Consider the following 19,387-nt stretch of genomic DNA (forward strand, 5'->3'; position numbering starts at 1 on the left):
CATTTGCTAAGGAATGTTAACTACTATAGATCATTAGCAATAAAATGACAATACGTTAAAATTACAAGAAAACATCGACAATCCCTTCAATTTAAAATCACTGACTCGGCATACAGGGAATTACCATGTTATTTTAACCAAAATGAGCTTAATATTTTGTTCTTTTTAAATGTACTTAGTAAGGGATAATCAGAGTCTGTGTGACATTTCAAAAGTGACAGCGTAAATTACTTGTGAAATTCAAGACCAAAAACAAAATGGGAGACTGAAACATCCACGAGGCCTAAATCTCTAACATACATAGAGCTTACAACGAATTTAAAAAGAATAGCCTAATAGAAAAACGAGCCAAGGACGTTAAAGAAACACCAATGACCAATTAACATAAATGAGTAGTTCAACAGCACCAGTAATCAAATTTAAACAATGGGGGGGGGGGGAGGTTGCCTTATACAGTAACAAAGATGTGAAATACTTTTACATCTCTGTGTTATCAAGTCTGTAGGAAACCAGAACCTATCAGTAGGAATGTAAACATGTACAACATCTCTAAAAGGTTACCTGTCAAACATCAAAAGTTTATTTTTTTTTCAAACATCAAAAGTTTAATTGTGTGTTCCTGCCCCAGAAACTGTGTTCATAGAAATTTTTACTGAGAACCACATAAATGGAAAAAGGAACAGGCATAAGGTCAATGTTTTATCTCTTCCCCTGTATATTACCAGTAGCCTCTTTCCACTACCTCTCTATTTTTCACCTTATCAAAGACTCATTTCACCTTTCTCATATTGCCCTTGCTAGAAAGACTTTGGGTTTTCTCCGAAATATAAGTAATTATTATCTATATTATTCTAGGTAAATTACTTTCTCTCTCAAAACTTCCACTCTCCAATTTTGTAAAATGAGAAAAATAATCTCTCTCCAAGACCCACTGGGATGATTAAATGATACAAAAGAGAAAACCTTAACTTACGAAAGAATTATATAAGTTTAACACATTACCTGGAACAGATACAGAAAATCATTATCAATACAAATAAAATCAAGTTTCTATCCATCTCTCACTACATCATGAGAAATCCCCACGTGCATTTTCACCAAATTGGAAGCACATGTTCGAGAAGCTAACGGCTATGTGGGGAGGAGTTGGGGGAGGGGGGTCCTGAACACCTCACAGAAAAGATGGACATCCTCAGAGCAGCTATTGGAGACCCATATTTCCAGTCGCAATTATAACACAGCCTGATCCACAGTGAGCAGTAACAGATTATTTATTTAGCTACAGTTAACAATGTATTAGTACAACTACCATTTATCGGGCACTTCTGGGCCAGGAAATATTTTTCGTTTAGTCCTCATAACGCCACATAGTAGGCACTCAGCATGATTACTGTTTTCATTTTGCGAATGGAGAAACGCTTGACTAAGCTTAAAGACACAAACATAATCCGTGAAGAAATGGAGAATCAATTCAGACTGCCTGGCATCCAACTCCAAACCCTAAGACTCCCAAGCATTATTCAATACCACTGGGTTATTACTACTCCGACTGTTTGCTCTTTGAGAGAAATAAAAACTCAACCAGAGCTCTGAGTAAGCTATAAACGGGGACCATGGCATAAGGCGCCTCCCTACCTGCAGGGACTTGGATCTAACAACTCTACCAGTTCCCATAGGGACTCATGTGCATCTCTAAATCTACGACCTCACCTACCTCTGGCTTAAGTTGGGAGAGCACACATTCCCACAGCTTGGCAAGTGGAGATGAATGGAAGTTTCATCTACGCCAGTAAAACAAGAATAGCTCTGTTTAATTTGGAATTCTAAACACAATTTTCCATAGAAACATTACTCATACAATACTCATGGGTAAATGATATTGATGTGGCTGATCTGCAAAACCTAAATACCAAGCAAAACAATTCTTGAGAACATATATAAAAAAGTTAAAAACTGTGGTTTTACAGGTGAGGTTTTAAATTGTCAATTTCCATTAAGACTTCCATTTCAGTTTCTCCATTTTCTCTTCCCCTTTTATTTTTCCCGAGATCAATACTTGGCTTGATGTTCCAATATAAGCCTAAGCCGCAGAAGGATCAAGGAAAGATTTACATTCCAAACTTCCTCTGCTATAATTCTATTAATCTCTCCAAATTTACTTTAGCTTTCTCCAATAAAAGAACCCTACCACAAATAGTCTCCGGCTTCCTTGTAACTCCATAGTTTGTTCCCTAGATTAGAAATAATATAAAAGTCATCTTTTGGAGACATTAAAACAGAAAGGTTACAAGAAAAAATTTAAACGTCAAATTAATCAGAAAACATACTATATCGCCAGTAAATTTTGTAATACAGATGGGTGAGAGAGGGAGGTGTATGCTCTTGAGGTAGAAAACAGTGGGAAGGAGGTTTCAAACTGAGATAAAACATGGAAGGAAGCAGACAAAGTATTGCTAGTCAACTTCTCCCTCAAACAGAATAATCCAGAACTGGACGTCCAAAATCTACACATCCTCACAAATAACACGTCCTCACAAACAAACCATCGGCAGATAAGCCAAACCCTTTTGGTCCCACTTCCCTCATCCTAGCCAAGAGCTTTAAAATCAGGAGAAATAAACATGATACGTTAGAAATCATTGTCTCCTGAGTCCAAAGGCTTTAACTTGTTAATTCAAACCTTAAAAATCTCTTCTCCCATTGCTAGAAATAAAATGCAAGTGCCCAGGTAAAACTGCATGTTGATCGAAACAACACCATAAAGTACAACTAAAACAAGAAGCGTAAATGACAGCCACCAGAGCCTTCTGTGCTGTGGGGGAGGGAGGCGGTGAACACGAAAAGGACTCTCGATGACTAAAACATGAGGGCAAAGAAAGGCTAAGAAAGAGATACACAAGGGGAAGCCAGCAACGCCAGATACAAATTTTGAAGCTTCTCACTCTGCTTAGGCTTTGTCTCAATCATCTGTGGTCGCCCTGCATACAAACTCACAGTTTAGCAAGAATACCCAGCAAGACGTCATGGTACTGATTCACTTCATTTATGCACATCTGTATCTCAACATCTAACTCTGTTATAAAGTTACTCTCTTCCCAAAGGATCCTTACCCAAAACCGTACAGCTCTATACGTCACACTTGTGATTCACGGTGACTCTCACCCCTTTTTCTGTTATGCCAGTTTGCAGCTTGATCTCTCTTGCTGTTAAGGTTTCCTCGTGTATTAATCTCAAATACATTAACTCCCATTTTCAACAAAACCCCTTCTCTAGTGTTTTGGGGGGCTTAACTCTCCCTCAGAATACGCGGCTACAATTCACTTTCTTCCACCACCACTCCTGGCCAACAATGATTATACACACTTTCAAACAATGGTTACTTTTCCTATCTATCATATCAGTTTTATCTAATGGAGAAAACAAATCAGTGCTTCTCAAACATCAGTTGTGAAAGATCATTTTTTTCATAATTTCCTATTTATCATGGTTGTATACTTTTATAAAGTAAAAAGGAATTACCAGAAAAGTGAGCACATATTTGGATGTCGCAGTATTATCAAATTATTACAGAAGTTTCTAAAAAGGTATTTCCAATCTTTTAACTTCCGTCTCCACAGACAGGTACCAGACGCTTCAGGGACTGGCGCCGGTCCCTGGGCATGAGCAGTAAGGACTGCCCTAATGCATACATTCTCAGTACACGACTCTTCAGGAAGTCGTTCACATGCCTAGCAACAATAAAGCAACCCACACAAATGGCAATGAACCTGTTTAATACTGTTTTCCACATCCCACATTTTACTTTAGCCAGTCCCTACAGATACAGGGCCCCCGGTCATAGTCTCTTAGCTTGTCTATGATAAAGAGGATTTAAAAATTTACTGAAGATCCTAACTCTCTACTTATAATCGAGCAGTATCTTCTGATTAAGAGTCTTTCCTCTCCATATTCCACACCTTCAAAAACCACAACTCAAAACATCTTTTCTCCATAAACACTTCTGCATCTAGAGAATTCTCTGCGATTTGGCAATCATCAGACATTTACATTGGCACTAATTAATATGCTGTAAGGAGGTTCATGTACTGCCTTTTCAATTAGATTTGAGAGAAGCAGTCAGTGTAAACATCATTCTTTTGCAATTTTCCACATAGCACAGAGTAAGTCTGCTTACAGTAAAAGCAATGGTCTGATCTGACCCCGAGAATTCTCATAGTCCCCAGGCAAAAACAGCAGCATGCCTGGCCTAGGGATTGGCCTGAGATTTCCAGAAAATAATTTAGCTATGAAACACAGTAGTAGGTATGGCCTAACTTAACTGTCTGTTCCCTCCAATATCATTATGAAATAAAAGGTCTCTCAGTAATCATGACAGCCTTCTAAATCAACTTAGAATTATATTTACCTAAATTTGAGTTACTTCCACTAAAACGACATCATTAAGCAGACATTAAGAATTACTACGACCAAAGAAAAAGTCTACATATGCCTTCAATTTACAAAGTGTAGCATACAATACTCTTATGCTAAGAGTTTTACTAACACAAAGAAATTTTAAACTTTCTCAATTCAACCATTAACAATTTTCAAAGACACACAACCTGTACCAACAGATTCCTAACTATACAGTCCACTACGGGGGAAAAAATCTATGTCCCTACATATTATTTTAAATGTAAATGGCAAGAAAATATGGTCCTTCAAAGACCTACCACTATGTGAACCCCGAATTTCTAAGTAGAGACTAACCTGTAGGTCCTTTCAGTTTAGACAGACAGTGAGTTTTAGACATGAGAGAGACACCACAGTCATTATCCAGGGCACGCTTGTCATTTCACGGACGACGCACACACTGCAGCCGAGGAAGCTGGCCCAAGGTCACAAAGCCCGAGACGCCGGGCCTCAAAAGTTGCAGCACCGTGCTCGTTTCACCACGTTACTCCACTTCCCTTCCAAACGTTGAGGTCAGATTGGTAACATTTCCTTCTACCACTTTCCTACACTAAAGTGAATTTTAGAAGAATGGACACTATATCCTCCTTTTTCCAATCTCCAGGGATTTTACTGTTTTCTCAAAAATGAGTATCGGCAGCTCTAAATCACATTTCAACTTTAAGGTACTAAACCCTCATATTAGGAATACTTTCAAGTGTTTGTTTGCCATGCTAGTCTTACTTTCTACTCATACATCAGAAATGCTACTTATCACAGTTAACTGATCATCAAAAATGCAAAAAATAACAAAAAATAAAGAGGTGAAAAAGCCATTAAGGGGACTCCTCAGACTACTGAAGGGCTTTTTATTTTTTCCTTAAACTAAAAAGCTCCAGATACTTTGATTTCTAGCTTTCACCTGCTTTTCAGCATTTTACGGTTTCCTTCCATGTCGCCAGGCTTTGTCTACTGTCACTGCTCCCTACTGTCAGTTAGCCAACCTGTGTTCAATTCTATTCCACTTCTACTATGTGGATTCAAAACTACACGCTCCAACTTATAAGACTAGTATGTAAAGCAAGAGTAAATGTGCTCTCGGTGACAGCATAAGGAAATGTATAAAATTGAACCCACACATTTTAGTTTACATTAAAAGTAGTTCATAATTAATTACCTCTTTGTTCTTATCTATTGTTCAAAATGGAGATAATACTAGGTACATAAAGTATTAAATGTCATTTATACCTGACGCCATTAATTCTTATCTTGAGAATATCTAGTCTTCTTGAATTTCCTTTTATACCACCCTCTGATCAAATGTTCCTAAAACCATCTTAAACTTGTATCAGTTTCCCAAAATTAATATTCTTTTCTTCCATTACTTAGGAAACTGAATTAGTTACAACACTGTAGTAATTTCCACCAAGACTTACAACCTCCTGAACATCTTTAGCTGCTACTGATCCTAACCAAAAATATCACCTTCTGTAGATTATTATTACTATTAACATGATGATTCTCCGTAAGACTCAAAGGCATCCAACTGTAATAAAATCTTCACTTCTACCTGTCATAGAAGTAGCCCTATAAAATACTTCAAAATCTATGCCCGACCTATCACCCTCGATGCCAAGTAAAATACAGTTAAATTTCTGATATGAGAGATTTTAAACTGTTTTTAAACAGTTGAACCAATTACGAAATGTTGAAGATTTTTAAGTTTGCCTCGTAATGAGAAGTTTAAATTAGGGGAGAAATCTTTGAAATTTAGACAAAGCAGTTAGGAAATGAAGTTAAAATATGATTAATGTGCCTATAATGGGTCACATTAACAGCAACTACAACATTAAATTTGATGTTTTCTTAAAAATAGAAACATTAAGGTAAAGAAAATGAGGAAAAAAGAGAAGGATTTCATTCCTTCACATAAAACATCTCTATTTCATGCACAGAGATAAATAAAATTCTACACGTATGAAATATATACCAAAAAAAAAAAAAAAAAAAAGGCAAGCAAAAGCAACAAAAATATCACAGTCCATTAAAAGCACCTCCCCAACTTAGGAGAATATTGACCATTATATAGGTGATGACCCCAATATCACTTGTATATTCCATTTAGTCTCACATAAGTTTCAACTTCACCTACCTTTCTTCTCTGAGAGATGTTGAGGGCACCAAAGTCATTAAACAAGGATGAAGCAGGTGAAGTTAGAGGATCTGGAAGGTAAGTTACATAAGTTTCCACACAGACAACTCAAGCAACCCACAAATCTAACAAATGTTTAACCTGACAACATTCTTAACAGTAACAAAAAATCATATACCACAGTAATACTTAAACTCAATGCCTCATATACAGTGGATGTTCAAATATTTTCTAAGTAGAAGAAACACAAATTAGAGAATACTTCTTTCAGTCGATACTTAGCCAATTAAAGTATCAGCTAATACTTTAATCAGAAGCTATATGGATTAGGGTACATCTGTTTGTTTAGAACCAAAAGAAAAATCAAACAGAAAAAAAGAAGAGATGGCTCTTGACCTTGTTATTAGGAATGTGTGTTTATGAAAGAAGTCTACCATTTAGTAAATGTTTGTGTACTTGAAACCCAATCATGAGAAAAATTACAAAGGGCAGGGAGGTGGGGAGGACAGAAAGCCATGCTCTGAATGACTGGACTTGGATTTTAACACTTAGGCAAGGCCTTAAAACCATCTATGCGATATTCTATCTTTTTTAAGTCTGTCACCAGATATTTTATATTCTTACTAAAAATATAAGTAAATTAAGTTTTTAAAGAGGGAAATATTAAACGTTTCAAAATAAACATGAAATTTAAAGATTTTATAATTTCAAAGTTCTATTACTCTGTTCAGAAGTTATAAACAAAAGTGTATCTCTAAATGGTTTTTCACTTAATAAACCAGAAGAGTTTCTGAAAAGGTACACATGATACACATGGAAATACTTACCTTCAATTCTGAGCTCTACTTACTCTTATGTTTCTCATTAAATTATCTACGAAATTCTAAAATCTATAGTAACTGTTCTTATTTAGAAGGACCTACTAAATCTCTCCAAAATGCAGTATGGACTGCTGCTTAATTTCTCCAGTTTCGACTGCCTGAGTTTTCATAGCTTACTCTCTCATTAGAATTAACAATTTAATATATGTACAGAAAAAGCTAGTAAAATATTTTTATGTAATTTATACATTCAAGGCACCTAAAAATAGGTACTATTATGCAGAGTACTAACACTCAATTGTTACATATTTTTAAGAAGCTATTCTTGAACATTTTTTTAACATTTATTCTTTTTTTTTTTTTTTGAGAGCGAGCGAGCGAGCATGAGCGGGGGAGGGAGAGAGAGACAGAGTGGGAGACACAGAATCGGAAGCAGGCTCCACGCTCCGAGCTGTCAGCATAGAGCCCGACGTGGGGCTCGAACTCACGAACTGTGAGATCATGACCCGAGCTGAAGTCAGACGCTCAACCGACTGAGCCACCCAGGCGCCCCCTTTGAACATTTGTTTTTAAAATAGAATACAGAAAGATACTTGGAAATTCCATATTAAAAACCTTAAAAATGACCATGATCTTGCAAACAGTCACTGCATGTCTAAGAATGTTTCCGAAGAAGTAAGATATAAACACAGATGCATACACATAGTCCAATATTAGAATACTTTTTTAAAAACTTCAGTAAATTATGAAAATAAGCAATAGAATTCAATTTATTATGATCAAGAAACACTCCTAATTTTAAAGTGTATCTAATGCCATCTGAAGTATATGAGTCTACTTAGCTAAGTATTACGTATGTAAGTGTGTATATATATATATATATATGTGTGTGTGTGTGTGTGTGTGTATACAAGTACATGTATTTTCACACTCAGACATAACCACTACTTGGAATTATATGGAATCCAAACACCAGTGATCTCTCTAGATCATTCTTATTCTCTTCCTTTATACATATTCATAATTTTCAAGACTTCAAGGTTTCTCCAATGAACACACTGTTTTAGGATCAGAAATATACACATATGCACGTACGCATACGTACAAACACACAAAAGAGAAAGAGGGATCCAGTCTTACCGTGGCCTGCATATGGCTTGGCACTGTCATTCAGAAGGCTTGGGGAGCTGCTACTGTTAGTCACTCTCTGCAAAACAAAATAGACAAACATTACATCACTAACTGAGAACAGCCAGCCAATTCAGACGAACTCTCTGCTTCTTCCCCTCCGATCCACTTCTCACATCACTGACACTCTAATGTGACTATAAATGTTGCAACATGAATTACATTAATTCATGTAAAAATGTCCAAATACTCTCTATAACACATCAGATGAAAATTTTACTCACTAGCCAGATATTTAAAACCAAAGTTGCACACCTATTTTGAATTGCACTTCCATATTATTAGCTTGGGCAACACATGTAACTATTCAGCTTCCCGGTCTATAAAATATAAATTTCAACATCCATCTGAGAAGACGTAAAAGTCAACAAACGCTTTCTAATAGCCTCTCCCGGTGTGTATTAGCCTTCATACACCTTATAGATTCTATAAAATTAGGCTATTCTTGGTTCTCTAAACATGTTCATTGCTTTCTTACACTCCATACCCTCTACAGTCTCTCCGTCCTGAAAGGCCTTCACTCCATACCCACAAAACAGAGAGGAGTGAAAACTAGTCTCTTTCCATCTGTCTTCTACATACTCCACTGTCCTCCCACCCCATCCTACCCTTGAAAGCTCACACAGACTCCAACTGTATCCCACCAACCTCATCGATTCCGAAAACCTTCCCTCATACTCAACAAGTTTAGGAATAAATGAAGACTCCAGACATCCCCTGACACTGGAATAAACTTCACTGTTTAGTGCCATGTAAATTCAGACCAAGGATACCTGCATCAAGGGATACTTTGTTTCCACTGGGCTTCCAAATCCATTGACTCCAATGAAGCTGGTGCTGAAATAGGAATCTGTGAGACTTGTATCAGTTAAAGCACCTCCATCTATTCCAGGAACTGAAAGAAAAGGAAAATTCAAGCATTTTAATTATTTGGAAGTACAAAATACTGATGTAGTTTCTGTGTCTCTAATAGATTTTAAAGTCTCAAATCTCTGTCACACTTCCTTTTATTTATCTGTTCATAACAGAAGGCAGGACCAAATAAAATTGGCTCAGCTCTAAACATTTGATGAACAATGCTCAAGTTGACGGATTTTTTTCCCACAGAGATAGTATTTTATTTTGTATTAGTATGTAAGCACCACCAAACATAACATGAAGAAACAAACCACACTTGCACTTCATTTTCTCAAGTGTTCTTTCTTTAACTTTGCAAGACAGAATACAAACACTGCAACTGAATCTTCAGAGGAGAAACAGATGTAAGTTTCTCAGGACTGTTCTCTTAATACATCTTATGAAACAGACCAGCAGTCTCACATTAACGCATAATTCAGTAAAAACAATTCTGCAGTGTAGCAATAGGATAGAGTTCAGAAATACAGACAAGCTGTTGATACAAAACGATTGTTAAGTAGTAGGACAATCCATCATATATCAACAAAGTAATGGACAATATGGTTTAGATGCTATCTCTTGGTAATTACTTGGAATGTTGCTATTTTCTAAGCTGATAGTTAAGTACAAAACCATATGCTTTACAAATCAGCTAAGCTCCAAGTAGGATTGTCCTCTTCTGGGCACAGCCTCTGAGAACTAGTGAAACCACTCCCACCCCCAACTAAGAAAACTAAGAGAATGCTGACAGTTGGATGTAGGGTGCTATGATCTGAATGTCTGTAACCTGCAAAATTCACATGCTGAAATCCTAACCCCCAAAGATAATGGTATTAGGAGGCAGGGCCTTTGGGAGGTGCGTAGGTCATGGGAGTGGAGGTCTCAGGAATGAGATTAATCTTCTTTTTCACAAGAAATCCCTAAAGACCCCTAGTCCCTTCCACCATGTTAGGACACAAGAAGGCACCCATTTATGAAGCAGGAAGTGGGTCCTAGCCAACCACCACATAAAATGTGCCAGTGCTATGATCTGGGACTTTCCAGCCCCCAGAACTGTGAGAAATAAATTTCTGTTGTTTGTTAAGATATCCAATCTGAAGTATTTTATTATACTTCAGACAGACTAACACACAGGGATTCCTTGGAAAGCAAACTGAGATAATTTTTCTGGTCTATTTTTAAGACTTATTTCTCAAAATGCCCACTATTAAAATGAAAAATGTATTCCTAGAAAAAAACATAGTATATATAAGGTTCTAGCCATCTGCAATTTCAAACATCCACCGGGCTTGGGGGTGGGGGGGGGTCTCGAACTGTATCGCCTGCAGGTACAGCAGAACTACTGTATACACCCAAAGGAAACGGAATCGCTATCTTGAAGAAATGTCTGCACCCCCATGTTCACTGCAGCATTATTCCTAATAGCCAAGGCATGGAAACAACCTAGGTATCTGCTGACAGATGAATGGCTAACAAAAATGTGATACATATATACATATGCATAAAATGTGATATATACATACATACACACAAACATACACAATGGAATATCACTCGGCCATAAAAAGGGAAACCCTGCCATTTGTGACACCACAGGTGAACACTGAGGGCATTATGCTAAGTGAAATCAGTCAGAGAAAGACAAACATAGTATGTTCTCCCTTATATGTGGAATCTAAAAGGGCCAAACTTGAGGCACCTGCATGGCTCAGTCAAGCGTCCAACTTTTGATTTCGGCTCAGGTCATGATCTCATGGTTCGTAAAATCAAGCCCTGCAGAGTCCCAAGAGTCTGCTTGGGATTCTCTCCCTCCCTCCCTCCCTCTCTCTCTCCCTCCCTCCCTCTCTCTCTCTCTCTGCCCCTTCCCTGTGCATGCTCTCTCTGCTCTCTCTAAACAGAGAAATTTTAAATAAAAGGGCCAAACTCAAAGAAACAGAGTAGTACAGTGGCTGCCAGAGACTGGGGAGTAGGAGAAATGGGGCGATGTTGGTCGAATTTCCAGCTATGACATGACTATGAGTAAGCTCTGGGGATCTAACGTACACCATGGTGACTATAATTAACAAAACTGTATTATATAATCGAAAGTTGTTAAAAGAGTAGATTTTAAAAGCTATTACCACACAAAAAGAAGTTAATTATGTGAAGAGATGAAGGTGTTGATTAACCTTATATGGTAATCATTTTGCAATATATATTTATATCACATCATCAAGTTGTACACTTTAAACTTAACAGATGTTACAAGTCAATATCTCAATAAAGCTGAGAGAAAAAAAATCCATACATATACTTCACTTTTCCTGTTTTGGAAGGAAGAGAATGGGATTTCATACTTCAAGAATAGTTAAGGAAATCACTAACCTATGATACATTATTCTATATAGATCATGAAGGTCCTAACTTTCTATTTATTTTTTTTTTTACAGGCATCTGAAGAATTTACTTTTTTTTAATTTTATTTTTTTTAATTTACATCCAAATTAGTTACCATATAGTGCAACAATGATTTCAGGGGTAGATTCCTTAATGCCCCTTACCCATTTAGCTCATCCCCCCTCCCACAACCCCTCCTGTAACCCTCAGTTTATTCTCCATATTTATGAGTCTCTTCTGTTTTGCCCCCTCCCTGTTTTTTTTTATATTATTTTTGTTTCCCTTCCCTATGTTCATCTGTTTTGTCTCTTAAAGTCCTCATATGAGTGAAGTCATATGATTTTTGTCTTTCTCTGACTAACTTCACTTAGCATAATACCCTCCAGTTCCATCCATGTAGTTGCAAATGGCAAGCTTTCATTCTTTTTGATTGGCGAGTAATACTCCATTTATACACACACACACACACACACACACACACACACACACACCCACACCACATCTTCTTTACCCATTCATCCATCGATGGACATTTGGGCTCTTACCATACTTTGGCTATTGTCAATAGTGCTGCTATAAACATGGGGGTGCATGTGCCCCTTCGAAAAAGAATACCTGTATCCCTTGGATAAATGCCTAGTAGTGCAATTGCTGGGCCGTAGGGTAGTTCTATTTTTAGCTTTTTGAGGAACCTCCATACTGTTTTCCAGAGTGGCTGTACCAGCTTGTATTCCCACCAACAATGCAAAAGAGATCCTCTTTCGCCGCATCCTCACCAACATCTGTTGTTGCCTGAGTTGTTAATGTTAGCCATTCTGACAGGTGTGGTTTTGATCTGTACTTCCCTGATGATGAGTGATGTGGAGCATTTTTTCATGTGTCTGTTAGCCATCTGGATGTCTTCTTTGGAAAAGTGCCTATTCCTGTCTTTTGCCCATTTCTTCACTGGATTATTTGTTTTTTGGGTGTTGAGTTTGATAAGTTCTTTATAGATCTTGGACTCTAACCCTTTATCTGATATGTCGTTTGCAAATATCTTCTCCCATTCCGTCGGTTGCCTTTCAGTTTTGCTGACTGTTTCCTTCGCTGTGCAGAAGCTTTTTGAAGGTACTAACTTTTTAAAGTTACTAAGAACACATATGCTACATACCTCATGGGATGCACAAGGAGAAAAGGCATGTGGAGTACTTTTTAAGTTTAAATTACACAAGCGTAAGACACGTTAGAGACTTTAATTACCAAGACTAGATAATTAAGTATTTTTCACGCCTTCAATCCCTTATTTTTGCAGTCCACCAATACCACCTCTACAGGATAATAACTTGCAACCCAATGGAAGTAAAGGCTTACTGTTTCTGTGAAAGCTCTATTATCATCTCTATTATTACAACATATCTGTACAGAATAATAATCAATTCAACAATCACTGTGTAAATATGAACCGCCGTCTGAATGACAACTGCAGCAGGGCTGATATTTTATTTTGCAGCTAAGCAAACTGATTCAGGGAGATGAGAAAGCTTGTGCAGTCACAAAGCTAGTAAGTGACACAACAGGGATGCAATGACAACCTCTTGATTGCATGAAACTGCCTTCCAGTTTTTAAGAAAGGGAATTATAAATCAAAAAAACAAAATTTCAAGCCTGCAGTTTTATTTTTTTTAACGTTTATTAATTTTTGAGACAGAGCGAGAGAGTGCACGAGCGGGAGACGGCCAGAAAGGGGGAGACAGAAGATCCGAAGCAGCTTCCACACAGCAAGCGAGATTCATGACCTGAGCCGAAATCAAGAGTGGGTAGCTTAACCCACTGAGCCACCCAGGTGCCCCTCAAGCAGTTTTAAAACTGCAAAGTCTTGATGTTAAGACATTCAAACTTTGAACCAAAGGATCTTACAGTACTTAAAGAATCAGAACTTCTACAACTGTCAGCAGTAACCCTGCCATGATTAACATATAAATGTGTATGATAATAAGCCACTTAAAAAAAACAAAAAAACCATCCTCACGGCTTAACTAAATAAATGTTCTCCTTCATCTTCAGTCTTGTCCCTTCTTGGTGAAATGGGTTTAACTTTCCAAAAAGATCACAATAAGTCAATGCTACCCAAAGGGAATTCTAAAGTCAGTAAATTTGGAAAATGCTGAAAAAAACAAAAGTAAACCCATTCTTCACTGCACTTCTCATAGCATTGTGTCCACAATGTGAACTCTGACAATTCAAAATGGAGATATACTTCCCAAATGTACTTGCCTAGAGACCCTTTCTCCATGGAGCAGCTTGAGAGCCTTGAGTTCCATAGAACAGACTCTACAAAATGTGATCCCCTGACAATACTGAGCGGTTTTCCTGCGCCAAAGAAGACATCACAGACAAGATGCGGGCAATTCTTACGCTAGGTGACGAAATCCAAATTTCTTAGTCCAACATTAAAAAGCACTCAACAATCTGTTCTCAACCCATCATTTCCAAAAGGTGCCAGGTTTGAGTCTCAGTTTTGCCACTTACTAGCCACAAAGTCTCAGGCAAAATACTTAAGAAATGTAGATTATGCCATTATTTGTAAAGTGAAAATCATACCATCTACCCTGCAAACGTCAATGAAAAATTATGAAAAACAATGAAACAGTATCTGGTAAGAATCTTGACGGTTTGTATAACTCTGTAATACAACCTACTAAAAACTGACTATACAACTTACAGTGACTGAATAAAGCACATAAATTATATTTCAATAAAGCTATTTTTTCATAAATCAGTGGACAAAAAGAGGAATTATCCAATAAATAAACTTAAAACAACTGGGTGTCCAGGGGCCCCTGGATGGCTCAATCAATTGAGCAACCAACTCTTGATTTTGGCTCAGGTCATGATCCCAGGGTTGTGGGAACAAGCCCTGGGTTGGACTCCACACTGAGTGTGGAGGAGCCTGCTTGGGACTCTCTCCCTCTCCCTCTGCCCCTTCCCCACTCATGCTCTGTCTCTCTAAAAACTTAAAAAAAAGTAAAAAATTAAGAACTGGGTATCCATCAGGGGAAAAAAAACGAATACAGATATTTCCAAAAGACCAAAGATTATAGTGTAATAAAAGTAAATATACACATACACACAATCTATAAAAAGGTCTTTACAATAATCATAACTTTATTGAACTCTCTCCTCCAGTCAAAATGGTATACTCAACTGTATTTTGAAAGCCTACACTTTACATTACGAAGTACCATCAATTCCTACACACACACACACACACACACACACACACGCACGCACACACCCCTAACTCTATGTTCTTCAAGACCCAGATATATGATGAAAAGGAAAACAATCCTTGGAATTAGAGCCAGAGTTCCAATCCTACTTTTACTACTCACTAACTAGCTCTATGACCTGGAGCAAACATCCTCTAAGTGTCATTTCTTCATCTGGAAAAGAAGGCAATACAAGCTCACTCACAGGCCTGTGGTAGGGACTCAGAGGAAACAACCTAAAAGCAAAGTGCCTCATGTCCTGTCTCGAGGGATAATCATAAATGTTTTTTCCTCTTCTGTCTCTAGAATGCATTGCCCAATTATTCTAAGCTGTTAAAACCTCTACCTCTTCAGATACCATTTATACTATTTGATTATGTGTATACACACACACACACACACACACACACACATCTTTATACAGAATATATTTTTTTACATATATAAAATATAAACTTTGACCTTTTTTTTTTTTTTTAATTTTTTTTTTTCAACGTTTTTTATTTATTTTTGGGACAGAGAGAGACAGAGCATGAACGGGGGAGGGGCAGAGAGAGAGGGAGACACAGAATCGGAAACAGGCTCCAGGCTCCGAGCCATCAGCCCAGAGCCTGACGCGGGGCTCGAACTCACGGACCGCGAGATCGTGACCTGGCTGAAGTCGGACGCTTAACCGACTGCGCCACCCAGGCGCCCCTAAACTTTGACCTTTTATTGCTATCTTCAACTATTTAAACATTTAAATCCTTATATGTTTCTGTATTATCTACCCATCTAAACTACCTGTTAACTTGAGAGTTGGGACTACTTATATTTTTTTGGTATTCCCTAATCTACTAGCATTTTTATGAACATTTACAATTAAATCCTTTTTGAAAATTGGTATTTTTAGAAGTTGATCAAAGATGCACTATAGTGTGAGCTTCACATCCAACCTTCAGAAAACACCCCATACAAATGGTATTAGAGCCTCCAATTTTCCTGATAAGGAAATTAAAACTCACAGCCACCAGGGGATGCAGGCCCAAGAAAAAGGGGCTCTTTCACCTACTCAGCAGACACTCGCACCAACCTCCTGAGCAAACACAACTGCCCGTGAGATCTTCTCAGCCAGTTGCCAACTATTGCCCTTTGACTGTTTTTAAGTAGGTTCCATGCCCACGTGGGGCTTGAACTCAAGACCCTGAGATCAAGAGTTACATGCTCTACCAGGGCGCCTGGGTGGCTCAGTGGGTTAAGCGTCTGGGTTCCAAGTTCAGCTCGGTCGTGATCTCCTATCCTACTTCATGGGTTCAAGCGCCACGTCAGGCTCTGTGCTGACAGTGCAGAGCCTAGAGCTTGCTTCAGATTCTGCCTGTCTGTCTGTCTGTCTCTCTCTCTGCCCCTCCCAGCTTGGGCTCTGTCTCTTTCTCTCTCTCAAAAATAAACATTAAAAAAAAATTTAATAAAAAACTCAAAAAAAAAAGTTACATGCTCTACCAAATGAGCCAGCCAGGCACCCCACCCCCACCCCCGTCCCCTGCTTCACAGTGTATTTAATCCAAGTCTCAGTTTCCTCCCCTAAAACAGAACAATAACATCTACTTTACAGGTCTGCTGTGAGAATAATTCAGCGCACTGGCATGCTTGGGTGATATTATGTGCCTAATGGTTACTTCTTGTGGTTTTGTGGTTATCATTTGTATCCATATATAAACCTATTTGTAAAAGTTATCTTGCCTTTTCTGATGAAAAACTAACATGTTCTTTGTACAGAATACATTAGGGGACACATTTCATGTAGTTTTTTAAAATTTTAATATAAATGACAAAAAGGTAGCTTGGAACATTTTAGACATGTTACAAAACCCATAGGAATTGTCTAAAAGATAAGACTCGAATCCTTGGGGCGCCTGGGTGGCTCAGTCGGTTAAGCACCTGACTTTGGCTCAGGTCATGATCTCACAGTTCGTGGGTTCAAGCCCCACATCAGGTTCAGTGCTGACATCTTGGAGCCTAGAGCCTGCTTCAGATTCTGTGTCTCCTTCTCTCTGCCCCTCCCCAACTTGTGTTCTCACTCTCTCTCTCTCTCAAAAATAAACAAACATTTAAAAAGTTAAAAAAAAAAAAAAAAAAGACTCAAATCCAAAGCAGGTGACTGAGCAAGATGTATTGGTCTATTTGAAGGGCTGGACTTCCCTCAGAAAAAGTCCAAGGGAAATCTGAGAAAAATAGTAGTTAATAGCTATAAACGCTGTATTTCCAGTCCTCATGGTAAAGTTTCTGTGCAGAGCCATAAGAGATCAATTCCGCGTTTCTGATCCTCCTCCTAACTCTGAAGTATCACTAACCAACATCGGTGATAACTAGGGAAGCAAGACCTTAGCACATAGCATCAATCATAAGTCAAATGTAATTTTACATGCATTATCCCATTTTTTTACCCACTCAACAAGCTGAACTGTGTCCTCTCAAAAGAAATGTTGACATTCTAACCTCAGTATCTCAGAATGTGATCTTAATCTCTGTACAGAATCACTAAAGATGTAATCAGTTGAGATGAAGTCACTGTTTGGGGCACCTGGGTGGTCCAGCCGGTTGAGCATCTGACTCCAGCTCAGGTACATGATCTCACGGTTCGTGAGTTCTAGATCTACATTGGACTCGCTGCTGTCAGCACAGATCGCGCTTCTGATCCTGTCTCCCCCTCTCTTTGCCCCTCTCCTGCTGGTTCTCTCTCTCTCTTTCTCCCTGTCTCTCAAAATAAATAAACTTAAAAAAATAATAATAAATATTTCTTAATATGGCTTTAAAAAAAACAAAAGAAGAGGTCACTGTTCAGGTGAGTCCTAATCCAATATGACTTTAGACTTTATAAAAGGGGAAACCTGGACATAGACACACGCAGGAAGAATGTCTTGTGAAAGTGAAAGCAGAGATCAAGGTGATGCTTCCGAGAGCCAAGGGATGCTAAAGACTACAGGCAAACCACCAGAAGCTCGGTGAGAGGCATGGAACAGATTACTTCTCACAATCCTTAGAAGAAAGCAACCCAGCCAACACCTTGATCTCAGACTTCTAAGCTCCAGAACAATAAATCTGTTATTTAACCACCCGCCACCAATAAAGCCATTTAATAAAAATAAAAGATTAGATGGGCGATTATTAACCCAATAAACATAAGCTAAGGAAAAGTATCTCTAAGTTCAGAAGTTTCTAAGTAGTCAAGATCAAAAAAAAAAAAAAAAAAGTAAGTTAAAAAATACCTCATAAAATAACAAATACCAATTTTTTAGAGCAAACCATTTCTAGTGCTAAGCTCTTCTAAGCTCTTCAGAGAAATGTTTATAAAGATTTTCACATATGGAGCACTGCTCATCATGCATCTTCAATTCAGGTGAAAAAAAACGTCTAGAAACATTTTTTATATTTGTTCTCAATGGAAGTAGAGAACAGTATTAAACCACAATCTATCTGAAGTAATTCCATAAAGAGCTAAGGATGCTATTTAAATAATTCCTTTTTCAGCCTTCTACCTAGACCAATCTTTCCCCCTTGAACTGTTACCCTTTTGCTTTGAAACATTCACTTCTGGTTCTGACAGATTAGACAGACAGGTACCGACAGACAGGAAATAATACCGTTGCCGTGCACAGTTTTCCACGTACAATCTCGACAGTCCTTCAGGATATGTATCATCACCACCTATTTCGGTGTCAGTGCCAGAGATGAAATTTGAAACGAGAACAATCTTGCTTCAAAGGTTCCGAAAATTACTATACTACCTTCCTCTCAGTCATTCCTACAAACTCAGACTCCCATTCACAACTACCTAGTATTAAATGTCTCCGAATACGTGTGTGACAAGTACTTTTAAGCTACAAACTCATTTATCCTTAATTCCTTTCTCTCTCTCATCCATCCCTTCAAGTGGCTGCTGTACCAAATCTCTCAAATGCGCCCCCTGTATTTCATTGCCACTTTCCCAAAATGGGTCCTTGGCATCTCTCCCTTCAACAGATCTTATCCTTTCCCTTGGCACAGCTTACAAGGGTGGCCACACAATCTATCATCTGGTACCACTCTCCATAATATAGCCTATTCTCCACATCAGCTGACTGCAGACCAAAAGCATGCACAACGCTCTCTCTCAAAATCTGTGTCCAGGGGCGCCTGGGTGGCTCAGTCGGTTAAGGGTCCGACTTCGGCTCAGGTCACGATCTCGCGGTCTGTGAGTTCGAGCCCCACGTCGGGCTCTGGGCTGATGGCTCAGAGCCTGGAGCCTGCTTCCGATT

The 19,387-nt window shown here is 38.3% G+C and overlaps 1 protein-coding gene across 6 annotated transcripts in view; it reads right to left on the reverse strand.

Moving 5' to 3' along the window:
* PAN3 (poly(A) specific ribonuclease subunit PAN3) overlaps window positions 1-19,387 on the reverse strand; it is a 131,147-nt gene that overhangs the window by 103,360 nt on the left and 8,400 nt on the right. For all 6 annotated transcript variants that reach the window (XM_053900675.1, XM_053900674.1, XM_053900671.1 and 3 more), the window contains exons 2-4: window positions 9,366-9,487; window positions 8,545-8,611; window positions 6,584-6,654 (exon numbers count right to left, since the gene is read on the reverse strand). In XM_053900675.1, the coding sequence (XP_053756650.1) occupies window positions 6,584-6,654; window positions 8,545-8,611; window positions 9,366-9,487 (260 nt within the window). The remainder of the gene's footprint in view (window positions 1-6,583; window positions 6,655-8,544; window positions 8,612-9,365; window positions 9,488-19,387) is intronic.

Source organism: Panthera pardus, unplaced genomic scaffold (assembly GCF_024362965.1).
Source record: "Panthera pardus isolate Hobbes unplaced genomic scaffold, ASM2436296v1 HiC_scaffold_1, whole genome shotgun sequence".
Lineage (NCBI taxonomy): Eukaryota > Metazoa > Chordata > Mammalia > Carnivora > Felidae > Panthera > Panthera pardus.